Genomic DNA, 13,041 nt, shown 5'->3' with positions numbered 1-13,041 from the left:
GGAGGAGGTTGAGTCTATGCCTCTAATCTATAGAGGCATATATAGAGAGATGTAAATTTAATATATAGAGAGATACTTTTGGGGATAATAGTTTGTCATTTCATTACAGTGGGTAATGAAAGCAAATTTTTCTTTTAACTTTTGTTTTTAATCAGTTTGACATGCTGGGTTTCACATTCTAGAAAAATGATGCAGTGATTTTTTTTTTTGTCAGCTGTCTATTTGGAGTTGGAAAGACTGACCTTATTCTGATGATAATCCAGTAAGCAGCTGGAGAACTGAAATTTTTTACTTCTTCAGAACCAATTAATTGATTCTAGGAAAAGTATTGGGAGGATTTGGATTCTAAAGAAAGCATAAATGTGGGGAAAAAAACTCGATAACAAAACAATCAGAACACCACTACAAAATAATGCATTATCTTGTAATTCATTCATAGTTACAAAGGAAATAACTGAAAGCTGCCAAATACTTTCAGTGTGAAAATATGCATAACATATGTTTATAACATAAGGTTCTCTACTGAAAGATCCTGTGGTGGTCAGCACCTGTTTTAACTGATTCATCTGAAAATATTGCTCAGTGCTGCTAGAAGTTGTTCATTAATCAATTTTTTTTCGCACAGCCTGATGGGTTGGCTGGCTTGCCTACTTTCTTTAGGTGGTGTTGTTATTGTTGTTTTGCTATTCTCAGTTGCAGAACTATTCCTAAATCATACCAGGGCAAAATTTCAACCGAAAAACTGAAGGTGCATAGAGAGTGTTAATACCAGAAGGGATGTTGAAGCTGAACTACATGGAAAAGGCATTATTTTTCTTGGTCATTGATTTGTGTCAGTGGTAAGTCTGGATATTAAACAAGTACCACAGTGGCAATGTCAACACAAATAATAGAAAACTAAGCTTTGCTCTAGACTGAGGGAGTGTTTACACTTAAAAAAAACCCAAACAAACCAACTTCCTAGTATGCACTAGTAATATTTGTTTGCACTCCACATAAACTAAAGAATCAGACCTCCCATTGTGGAGTAACTGTATAGATACAACATTTAATGTATTGTAAGTTCCAGGAGGTATAGAGACTCTGTTATGATGACTAAGAATGCGGCGGCAGATTGGCCAGGGACATCTTGACTTCACATTATGTTTTACTTACAGTTTATTTAATAATAATTAAAACCCCACACTTTTGTTTCAAGTTCATCTGCTGGAAAATCTACTTTTGTTAGTAGACCACGACACATGACCTTAACTGGCAAAAACAAATAACCTCAATAGATGGCATTTGCTCAAGCAGTGGCAGGATAAGATCAAGAAATTCTTGCTGAAAGAATACTGCTGTGAATGGTGGTTGCAAATACAGTAGGGTAAATATCAAAAAAGCAGTTGACATAGCGGACTTAGATTCTTTGTAGCTATTCCATTTGACTCATTCACCATTCCTATCATTTATGATACCACTGGAACAATTTTTCCCAGTGTTGTAAGACGGAATTTCCTACCTTCTATTCCAGAATTGTAGCTTGCTAGATGCCGAATGCTCTCTGCTTCCACTGCAGGATCAAGACTCTTGATTTAGCACTATCTTTGAATAACTCTCATAGGATTTGATAGGCCCAGCTTCACAGGGAACATGTCAGGGAAATATCATGAGATAAGGCCTGTTCTGTGTTGAGTGTCACTGGTAAAGAACAAACCCAGCTGTACCTGTCATCAAGTCAAGGACATGTTTCTCCTTTTCAATCTCCTGTCAGTTTTGGAGCTTTGGTGTGGTTCTCTGACTGTTGCTTTTCCTGTTGGTGACAGATTACAGAGTTTATTTGAGTGAATCTACTCAAATAAACTATCAAGAAAACAAGCAAAAAATAATAATAAAAATAAAGGCAAAAAAATCAAGAAAAAACAAGCAAAATGAGGCCGTGGGGTACCCAAGAGGACCAAAATCTCAGTTTATCAAATACTAGTAATTACAGGGTATGTTTTATGTAATTTCCTGTAATGAATAAATTGAACTAAATTCCGAGTCTTTCATCTGCCCCATCAATGTATTTTTAGATGTGTGCGGGCCTCAGTTTTGCCTGTACAGAATGTGATCCCCGTGTGAGAAGTGAGCTGCGCATGGAGTCATAATTTTGCTTAACTGACAGTTTTTAATGTGGCTCTTGATCACTTGTGTGTGTGTGTGCAGCTGATTTAACCAGAAGATAGTGCTGACCACAAGAGGAAGGGTTCAACTGTGCTGTAGGATTTATTTAATTACAAAACAAAGATTAGCCAACACAGCATATTTAAAGCTGCTTTTAGTAGGAATGTTGGCAGTGGATGAACTGATCTGATGTCATTTCTGGCGTCCTGTAGCAGTGCCATACTTTCCCCTATATAGAAAGGTAACCTCCTATTCTTAGTTTTGACAGACATTGACAAAAAGTTTGTACTGGCTTCTGGTAGGTACCTAAATTAGTCCTTATAGTATGACAAAGGAATCTCTTTTAGGGCTTCACTGAAGCTAGGAGGGGTCACTATGACTGCAGAAGTTATCCTTTTAGAGTTATGCCATGCTCCAAGAATGGCTGTGATGTTGGAGACCTTGAGGGTTTGATGCAGCAAGAGAAATACTCAGTTCTTCTTACCATCATGTGTGCTGGTTCTACATCTGCAGTAGAAGATCCGCTGTTGGGAGAGAATGGGGAATGTTAAACTAAGATGTCCAGGAAGTCCTGCAGTGACCTAGAGAAGGCTTTCTTCTAATATACGTAATTCTTTGTTCGGTGTTTGAGTAAAGTTGCTGTGTACATTTCTGTAATCATGTGACTTGTCAGAAGAGAGAGTGTAATAATATCCAATTTATTTTAATACATAACAAGAGGAGTGGTGCTTTCTTTGATGTCATGCATGTAACACATCATTCTTTACAAAGGTACAAGAAATAAATACAAGGATTGAAACAACACTGAGCTTTCAACTTTGATCTCTGCTTCCCAATTTATTTCTGTCTCAGTTACCATGAAGTTAACATTGTGAAGAGAATGTCACAAAGAGTTTCTCCTCTCAGCTGGAAGAAGAATGTCAAAGTTCAAGAAAGAAAAAGTCAAGAAAAAAATCTGATTAAAGAAATTACATTATCTTGAAAGTCTTTGCTCACTTGAAGCTACCTTTGTGATTGTCTGAAAAAGCAAAATGAATATGAAACACAATGGGGAGCTATTTTAATGAACCATCTCTAGCTCTTGGGGACTCTAGCTAATATAATTTGGTTTTGATTTTTTTTTTATTTATTTTGATTGTTGTTCTTTAAGTGGTTCTTTACAGGCTGTTAGGGGATGAACTGTTGACCAGAAGTAAATAAAAGAAAATCAAAAGTTTTAAATGATTTTCCGTAGTACTTCCTTGCTTCTCAAATATCTGTTTAAATAAAAGGTACCTAAACATTGCTGTGGAGTAGAAAAAAAAAGCCAGTTTCCCACTGAATATCTGAAGGACGGCCAGCTTCTGCCAGGATCCTTTTTACTAATTATTCCCTAGAGTGGTTTAGGCGTCTCTTTAACTTCAAGCATAGTGCACGGCCCCACAGAAGTCCTGGGATTATTTATAAGCTTTGAGATAGGCCAACACTTCAGTCGTTGTTGAATCATGCACTCTTGGGGGTGCAGCAGGTTTTTTTATTTATATTTCATATAGCTCTCACTAAATCCTAGCTACAAAATTGCATCAGTTGTCAGCAATTACAGTTGGGTTTTTTTCCTACGTGTAAGTAAAAAGGGTTGGTTTTGCTGTAAGAATACATACTGCAGTGTTCTTGACATTATAGATCAATAGATTAGCCTTGTGCTGCCAGGAAATAAAATGCTGAGCCACCTCATCTTATAATAATGCAATAGATGGATCCATTAATGGATCCATTAATGCACACACTGTTATTTTTTGTCTGAAAATAGTCGAGGGCAGAGATTTTTTTTTTTCCCATGACTAGTCTGAAATCAACATTGGAATCGATAAAGTAAGGTAAATAGCCTTTGGTTGAATCATGCCTTTTGTCACAACCCGATAACTGCACTCTTCTAGTCACAGCAACCAGAGTTAACAGGGATTTTGCTTGTTTGGGGCAGAATAGCTAAAAATGGAATTTTCAGATCAGAGAAGATGTACAGAATTAGTTATGTTTGCTTTCTCTGGTAACATGATTCTCCAGGGGAAATGAGCACTTTTGTTGTTAAATAAGGGCTGCAATCTATTGGAAAATCATTAAGAAATATGGTAATGAAGTTGGAAGGTAATTAAGATCAAGGAGAAGCACTCGGCTACGCATTACATGACCTCTTTTTTTGATGCTGACCAGTTAACTCCCTAGTGTTATTATCTGTGGTACTTCTATAGTTTCCCTTATCATAGACTCTGAAAACTTCAGTCTTTAATGTACCTATTGTTACAAATCCCTCGTGAGGGGGGAAAGTGATCTGGGGAAACGCAATGAAAGAGATTAAGGGAATGGCTCGGGGACGAACAGCAAGTCTGTGGGAGAGCAGAGGCTGCATGTTTCTCAAATCCCAGATTGGCATTCCAGCCCTTCAGCCTTACTTTCTTACTCTTAATCTCACTATTTATTAATAATCTGAATATTTGGTTATGGAAGCAGATATTTTGGTAGCTGTGATGGCATTAAATGCTAAAAACGGATCCAGCAAATAGTTTTGCTGTTTATTTACATAGACTAGAATAAGATCTCCATAGACTGTTCTGGATGTGGCAGTAATTCATCTGGATGTTAGTCACATTCTTCCTGGTACTAGTTACTTGTAGCATCATACCTAAGGCCTTTGTTCATTAAAAGGAAAAAAAATCAGCACTGCAGGTGCAGTGTCACGGGAATCGCTCTTCATTCCTGGGTAGTGGCAGTAGCCAGCCACGAACAGGGCACAGCGGTAAATGGAATGGAGACCTGGGTGAAAAAATGCCTTTAGAGATAGGTGTTGGAAAGCAGGGACACTTCAAGATTCAGTAAATGTAATTATTTTTTTTTATACAGCCAGAACTGTTTGCAGAATTCATTTTGCATGAAGATCAAATCATGGAAAGGGAGTGATGAAGCCACTTAGTTTGGTTCCTTTGGCAGATCGAGGTTCAGTTCTGAGTACATGAATTTTCAGCTTTCTGCTTCCAAGGGCACTGCCCGTTCTGTATCACAGGTTGGGGATTTAGTCGTCTGTCTCAGCTTTAAACCTGGTAGAAGAGATAATTTTTAAAATGAAACTGGATAACCTTCACAGATATCCATTTCCTGCAAAAGGTAGAAAAATCATTTGAGAACCCTTTTTGGTAGATTTAAAAAAATGTTTCAATTGGTGAGTTTGGGAATTACAAGGAAGGTCAAAGTTGGGTGGTTTTTTTTTTAAGTTTCACAGAACAGTAACGTAGAAAGAGTATTTTGTTTTATGATAGTGAACTTGAAGTTCTACAGATTGTTTTGTTTATTACTTTTAGATAAGCTTAATTGATACTTTTTAAAAACATTTTATGTTTATTTATTTGCAGTATTCTTAGTGGAACTGTATTATCCTATAGAGAAACTATGTAGGTATGAATTTCATTTAAACCATTCTTCCATTTAGAGTGGATGTGTATCTGATCCCTGACGGTGGCCTATACCTGATGCTCGAAAGGAAAGTTTTAAGGCTTTCAGAGGGAGTAGGCAGTACTTTGCCAAATGACAGTATTGGGTGTTTTTTTTCCCCCGGCATCATTTAAATATTTCGTTTGGTGATTGATTTTTCTGTGTACTCTTTCAACCCAGGTAATAATTGCACATCGTGGTAAACGGCTGGTGCTGCTCTCGCTTTTGTCCAAGAAAAAGATGATTAGATGTAATCTCAAGCATTATTGTTCAAATATTTTTGTTTGTTTAATCTTAGTGTGCACTGCTTCGCTGAAGGATAAACTTGGTGGATGCTGGGGTTTAGGGAAGTGAGTCAGATTCAATTTCTGAACGTCCAGCAAAGGGAAAAGCATTCCCAAGAGCTTGTTCTGCTGCCTGTCCAGCTCTACAATGCACTGCAAAGCTGGGCTTTTGTTATCAAAGGCTCATGTGCCATGAGAGTTATCATACGTAGTTGATAACAGGAAGCTGAGCACAATGGTTTAATTCAGCTCAAAGATTTTGCAAATGTCATCAGTTGGGAAAGGAAACTGTCACCGTGCGGTCATAGTTAAGTCTCAGATAGAAATGTAGTACTGTTTGCTCTTGTGTTTTTTCTCGGTTGCAAATTGTAACAGAAGAAGAAAGGGCGAGGTGATGTTTCATGTATGTTTTGGAATGAACACCGAGAAGAAATCAATACATAAAATAATGTTTGCTTTCTTATTTCTGAATTAGTTTAACAAAATAACTTGTGCATGCAGATCTTGCTGATAATGTATAAAAATGAGATGCAATTTGCAGTGTGCCACCTCGGGAGGTCCCCAGGTGGGTTTTCAAAGAATTAATGATTGATGCGGTGTGAGATGATACAAATGTAGCTCCATCCTCCTCAGACTTGAAGGTGCTACTGTCCTTTCACACAGACATTCACGGACTTCATGGACTTGACAGACGTCGTAACAGTTCTTCAGTGCCGTGTTTTGCGTGTGTGCGCTGCGAAAACAGGTGTTTTGGATGCAGTTTGGCTAATGAGTAGTTAAATGTCAGTTGTTATAGCAGTGAAGAAAAATTTTGACTTGGCGGCTTGATAACAAGCTTATGTGGGAGATTCACGCTTATTTGGGTTGCTCAGCTGAGTTGTAACACAAATCGTTTTACTTTTGTTACCACTTTAACCTGAGCTAGCCCTCTTCAGCAGGCCACTCTTTTTTTGCCAGCGTAGACGTGCCCTGTGGCTTTGTGGTCTTTGTGTTCCTCCTGCAGTAGTACAGCTTACTGTACAGAACCCTCTGTGGGTTGAAGCCAGGAAAGTAATTTGGTAGAGACCTGTGGACTGTAAAATTCATATCTGTGTGGATCCTTCATAGACTTTAGCACAATAAAAAATACCAAAGCCTCTGAGTTCTTTTTAAAATATATCTTATGCTTAGATTGTTGAAGTAATATTAAATATTAGTAACTAGGCTTTTCAGTCTGTTGTGAGTAAATCTTACATGTAGATGTACTAGCACGGATCTCTTTTCAAAGTAGCTACTTAGTAGGAACAGTACTTAATACAGAAATCCGCAGTCATTATATGATCTCTACTAAATATTTTTTCATGGGTGGATATGATCTTAGTGAGGAAGCGCCACGCATTAAGTGAATGGAGGAAAAACAAGTGCGATGGGCAAGGAGCATGTCTGTTCACGAGGAACAGCTCTTCTTCATTGGTAAGGGTCGCCTGAGTCGAGAGAGTGTAGCCCAAGCCATTCTGCAAGTATTTAGCTAGGTGGGTGTCATTGATTGTGTGATTTGTAGTGGATTTTCTTATGCTTTTTCTCCCCTAGTTAGTCTGATGGTGCTCTGCCTTTGTCTCTGAAGAGCAGAACAGAGACAGGTATGTGTGGCTACCACCGTTGGCCAGGAGCAGGACTGCTGAGTCAGGTCTTGTGTATTTTCTTCTCAGCCAAGATAACAGCAAGATTAGATGGGCTTTGTGCTCCCATGAGTGAGCCGAGGAAATACCCTCCTCCTGTTGCTCCTGGCCGTGGTGCCGTAGTTCTGAAATACATTGCACTAGAAAGTACCAGAAGATGTTGTGATGTTAGTACCTGGGCTCTTTTTCTGTCATAGCCCCCAGCATTGAGAAGTGGCACATGGTGATATATGATGAAGTAGTGGTGCTCTTGTGGCAGCGGACATGTCTGCTTGCTGGAGTATGTTATAACACATTTCAGTAGCGGTAATTCTATTTCTGGGTTTGAGCTGGGTCAATATTTCAAATGTCTCACTGATCGGAGCATAATCCCAATGTTATTTCCCCATCTGCAGCAAGAGAACGGATTTTGTTGCAATTTGAAAACATTTTCTGTGAACTGGCGGAATATAATAAGCTGGGATGCTTTTTAAGGACTAAAACATGATTACTTCAAAAGCCACAAAGTAGCTTTGCACTACCGGTTTTTAAAGCTCAGCAAATTTTAAGTAGTACCTGAATTATTAATGGCGATAAATTGGAAGAGGAAGCTCTGTTGTCTTATCAGTCTCAAGCAAGCAGTAGTTGGTTGACTCTGCAGAGAAAGGCAGCTCCTTGTGAAGCGATGAGTGAAGAGGTCCTTGGTGAGGAGCCCTACAGGGAGAATGGCTTGTGTCAGTACGCCCAGAAGATGACTGCCTGTTTTGGACATTTAGGTAAAGAAATTAAAGATGTGCATGTGGACTTTTTGCTCTGCGTTATGTGGATGAAGTGTTTCCTCAAATTTACAGTAAATAGCTGGGTGTTTTGTACGTCAGCCTGCAGTTCTTCAGTAAGTAAATTGTGTTTGTCAAAAGTGAAAAAGCTGCATGGATGGAGTCATTTCATCACAAGTAGAAAGGTTTTGTTTCTTTTTTTTTCCTATGTGAACTTCAATGTTGGAATGATTTTTTTGCTCTCTCTTGCTTGCTCGCTCATTTTTCATTTATGTGAAGGCCCCTTTTTTTTTTCCTTTCTCCTTACTCTCAATATCTGTGAGAATTCTTACGTGGGAAAAGGAGATAATCCTGTTGCCTTGGACAGATGCCTGAAACATTATCTGGGGCTATCTACCTATGCAATAAATGTGTTACCCTCTGAAGTGGTATGAGGGAAAAATAAATATTTTTTTTTTATTTACCTTATTATCTGTGCTTTTATTTTGATTTTTCATTGCAGCTAGGCTTTGCTGAACTAGTACGACTGACTTCAATGTCTTGGGTTTTTTTGGTTGGGTTTTTTGTTGCTTTCAATGCAAGAATAAAGTCACTCTGAAATGCATTTGCAGGAAGTTTAATTCCGGTGGCAGAAGCAATTAAAGACAGCATTAGTGCACTACACATTTCTGCCTTTTATTTAGCTGAAGGGACAGTTTAATCCTCAGTGTTGCTCGGGAGTGTGGAAGAATATTTCTTCTACTATGATTTTAGCCCTTGGTGTCTAATTTTTGCTATTATTCAGTGCCTACTATTCTGTTGTGCAACTTATTTGTGGATTGCAGTCAAATTTTTTTGTTACTTCTGTTGTCGTTCTAGTAGCATTAGTACAGAAGCCTCTATGCCTGGTTGTATACGAAACACATATGTATTTTTAGCATCCGGGCAGCCAGTTGGTTTGGTGAATTCAGAGGGGATGGAATAGGAAATGGTCTTGAGAAGGATGAAAATATTTATAAATATAATATTTATAAAGTTGGTGATGAGATAAAATATTTAAAGTAGATAATCTGCCTAATTCCTGTCTGATACCCATTCCCGTCTGAAAACCGCCAGTCTGGAAGGTGCCCATACCTCAAACTGTGCTCTGGGACGCCTCGAGTCCCCAGCACTGAATGCTTGGATTAGGCATGGCTTTGAATTGGCAGTGATTTAAAAGTATTTTGCTACTTGGCAGATCCTGAGGAAATTTCCTCAACACTACTTCTGGGTTGGGCGCCCTGGATTCCTGAGAATGTGTTTCAAGAAACATAAGGACAGGGTTGTGCCCTTGTGTTTTCTGCCTTTTTCTTTTCTCTTTAGCAAGAATATGAGAAATCAGTCTTTTCCATTTAATTGAGTGCTTGACTTAAGTGGTAGGAGATTGCCGCTGTGTTTTTGATTCTGTCTGAGGCTAAATCCCACTGCTTAGTAACAGGGTGTTATACGAGATGTCTCAGGCCTCGTCCTTTACCTTGGACACCAGGATCTGACCCTCAGACCAACTGCTCCAAACAGCCCTTCGTCTGAGTCGGGAAGCCACTGTGATGCTTCCTGGCCTTGTTTTGCTTGCTTCTACCTCTTGTATCTTCTCAGATTAATTAACAGGATGGAGGCTCTTTAAAGATATACCCTGTACTTAACAAAAACACTAACAACAAATGATATTGCTTTGTGTTACAAGCAGCAGCTAGTATGTGGTCTTTGAGATTGTGGTTATCAGACAATGACAGCAATAGCCAGGGCTGGAAAGGGGCATCGTTAGAGTAGTCTCTCTCAGAGGAAAAAAGACCTTATTTTTAATTAAGCAGGATGCTTCTACAGTGACGTGTCAGGGTCACAAAAGGCTCGTCTAAACTGAACTGTTCCCATGGCCCCCCACCAAACCCATGCGTCTTGGTGGCGGAAGGTGCCTGGATTGCACTTCACTATTTGAAATAGCATTGGACCCTTCTCAGCGGTCACAGGCCGACTGCTTCTGTAGTGGAGATATCGTGGGAAAAGGGTGCTGATCTTTGCTGCCTCCCAAGCTAACGCTGGAGTTGTTTCAACCTGCGGAAGTGATTCCTGCCAAGTGCAGGAACGGATCCCTGCGTGGGTGAAAGGGGGTTCAGCCTCTCGTGCCTTTGCTCTGGCCTCTCGCCTCTATCACTTGGTTGCAACTCTTCTGGGCAAACTGCAAGTTAAAGGAATCGATAGAGGCTTTGTACAGCTTGTATGGTGTTTCATTATGTGGGGGCAGATATTGCAGTTTCTTCTGACTACTGCTACACAACAGATCGTACTAGTTTAGTACTTATTGCAGTGGCTGGTGTAACGGCTGTCTGGGTGAATATAGCTGGAGGGTTGGAATCAGTATGGCTTCAACAGAACACTGGGAGTCAGTCTTTAACTAGAGCATTCAAACCCCAATGAAGGACAAGCTTTTCTTCTAGGGTTTAGGCAGCCAAGCTGTAGCAAAGGTTGCAATAGTTTGAAAAGTTACTGCAGAGCTCACCTTTCTGCTTTCTGGGGGTTAACTTCCGCAGCAGAGTTAATGTCGGGGCAATGTGTGCTTTTGCCTCACCTATCTCAAAGGGCAAAGTCCACCTTGACGTGTTGGTGAGGCTGGATAGTTGGCACTGCTCTTGTCAAGTGTCAACATCCTTCACCGATTATCCAGCGGCAAACGATACCCTGAGAGATACTTGTGTTAGGGTGCATCCGGCCGTCTCCTGTGAGTCATCCCGCTGCTGTAAGCACAGGGTGGTGATCCACCTTCAGTTGAAGTGCTGGAAGCTTTTGGAGTTTCAGAAGAACAGTCTTTTCCACTGAGTGGCTGTGGTGTGCAGGTCAGTAGGTTGTGAAATCTGGGAGAGATTGAAAATTGCTGCAAAGCTTCACTTCCTAGGGGGAATACTTAAAAAACAGGGTTTGCTAAGATTTCTGATCTGGTAGAAGATAACTCTGAGGTAGAACTTGAATTGCTGTGTTTATGGACCCTTCCTCAAATATCCATAAGCATCACCCCGTTAAAATTAATACAGTAGTGCAGATTTATTCTGGCTTTGTCCCACTGTGTCCGTGATTGATTATAAAACCCAGGAGAATGGCTCTTTAAGGGGAGCTGTGATTTCGGGCTTGTTTTCAAGATAATACAGAAGTCATACTACTTGGAAAATAAAAAGCAATTGACCTTATAGGAGGTGTGTAATAATAGATGATCAGTCTGGATTTGTGAGATGATGTTTTCTCTTTAAAATAGTAAATAAAGCAGTCTTCTCTTCAAAGCCTGTCCCCATCTGTAGATAGTGCTTGAACTCTGTGTTTTGAGGGAGGAATTAAATGACAGTTTCTTGCTGTGCTCAGTTAGCCTGTTGGTGGGTTTTTTCACCTTCTGATTTAGCAAAAGCCTTACTGGAAGCAGTGCAATTATTACACTGGGTCATTTTGCAGTTATAGGCAACTTCTGTGTGTTAAGGGGAACTGAAAGCTTGGACCAAACACTGTGTAGTTGTCTCTGGAAGTTTGGCTGAATAAAGAATCTGAAGTTGTCTCTGAGCAGGTCCTGGTCTGGGGTCTACCTGTAACTTTCTCTTACAGACGATGAATATTGGTTTAGGTTGTTTGTTTGTTTTGGTTTTTTATCTTTCACTTTGGAATTTCCTGTGAATTTCCAGTGCACCGTTGATGATTAACTCTGCCTTTACCCGGGGAGAAATATTCATTAGATGATTAGATTAGCAAATCACTGGAATTGGATTAATGTAAATACTTCTTCCAAGTGAAGCAGGAAGGGCTGGCAGAGTATCTGCAAAGCTTCTCCTGTCAGCTACACAGGAAAGCGGAGGGGAAGAGCACAAGCAAACCAACCCTTAATAGTTAGGAGAAAGCCGAAGTGCTTTTGTTTGGAACAGGCAGTGAAAGCTGCAGAAAGGATTTCTCCAAAGAAATCTGCTTATGAATTAGTCCTGGCCAGCCTTTGCACATTCTTCAAAAAGGAGGACCGACATGCTCTACCTTTACTATAACCTTTCGCCATAGCACACGTACAGAGCCAGCATGGCACAGGGGAATGGGAGATTAAATGCACAGATGTGCGTTTGTAGCTTATGATGATGATTCTTCCGTAATAAGATTTCTGACACAGCAAGGTTTTTTTGATTTTAAACTAATCCTCTTATGTACCTCAGTTATGTTCTTTCTCTTGTCCTGAACATTAATCTGATTTTCAGATACTCTTTATGGTTTTGCTTCTGATTTTTGCATTCCCAGGGATGAGTTGCAACTGATTACAATAGTTTTAGATGGCAGTCACCTGACCAAGCATACTGACATAATCTCTTGAAGATAATCACTAAAAATATATCTTCCTTAATCTCCTTTGCTGGATAAGAGAAAAAGAGAAGGATTGGTAAGGGCAGTGTGCCGGGAGTAGTAGACGGACTACGCACACTACGAGTTGCTTTCCCCAGCTGCTTCCGAGTAGAAATGCTGCCTTTCCCCATCTTAAACAGCTTTGGGAAGCTGTGTGGGTCAACTAAAACGGAAGAATTGGTGCTGGAAAAGGTGAAATTCCGAAATTCAGTCAAAAGGATGTCGATTATTGAAGATGGGGATATCGCAGAGGTCTTGTATCTCATTCCTAAGCAGAGCTTGCTGAAGCAGCTGCCCTACTTGAATCCAGATGACTACTACTTGTGCGAGCGGTTATTTGACACTCCTGAGGATCTGGGTAAG

At 39.9% G+C, this 13,041-nt stretch overlaps 1 protein-coding gene across 21 annotated transcripts in view; it reads left to right on the top strand.

The window, feature by feature from the left end:
• ABLIM1 (actin binding LIM protein 1) overlaps positions 1 to 13,041 on the top strand; it is a 225,983-nt gene that overhangs the window by 66,639 nt on the left and 146,303 nt on the right. For 5 of the 21 annotated variants that reach the window (XM_054205881.1, XM_054205871.1, XM_054205874.1 and 2 more), the window contains exon 1: positions 11,164 to 13,036. The exons of 7 other annotated variants lie outside the window; for them this stretch is intronic. In XM_054205881.1, coding sequence (XP_054061856.1) covers positions 12,793 to 13,036 — 244 coding nt within the window. In that variant the 5' untranslated portion in view covers positions 11,164 to 12,792. 9 more of the 21 variants (XM_054205882.1, XM_054205873.1, XM_054205875.1 and 6 more) reach the window with 5 other exon arrangements.

The sequence above is a fragment of the Rissa tridactyla genome, chromosome 6 (assembly GCF_028500815.1).
Source record: "Rissa tridactyla isolate bRisTri1 chromosome 6, bRisTri1.patW.cur.20221130, whole genome shotgun sequence".
Lineage (NCBI taxonomy): Eukaryota > Metazoa > Chordata > Aves > Charadriiformes > Laridae > Rissa > Rissa tridactyla.
This window is presented reverse-complemented; position numbering and strand designations above follow the sequence as displayed.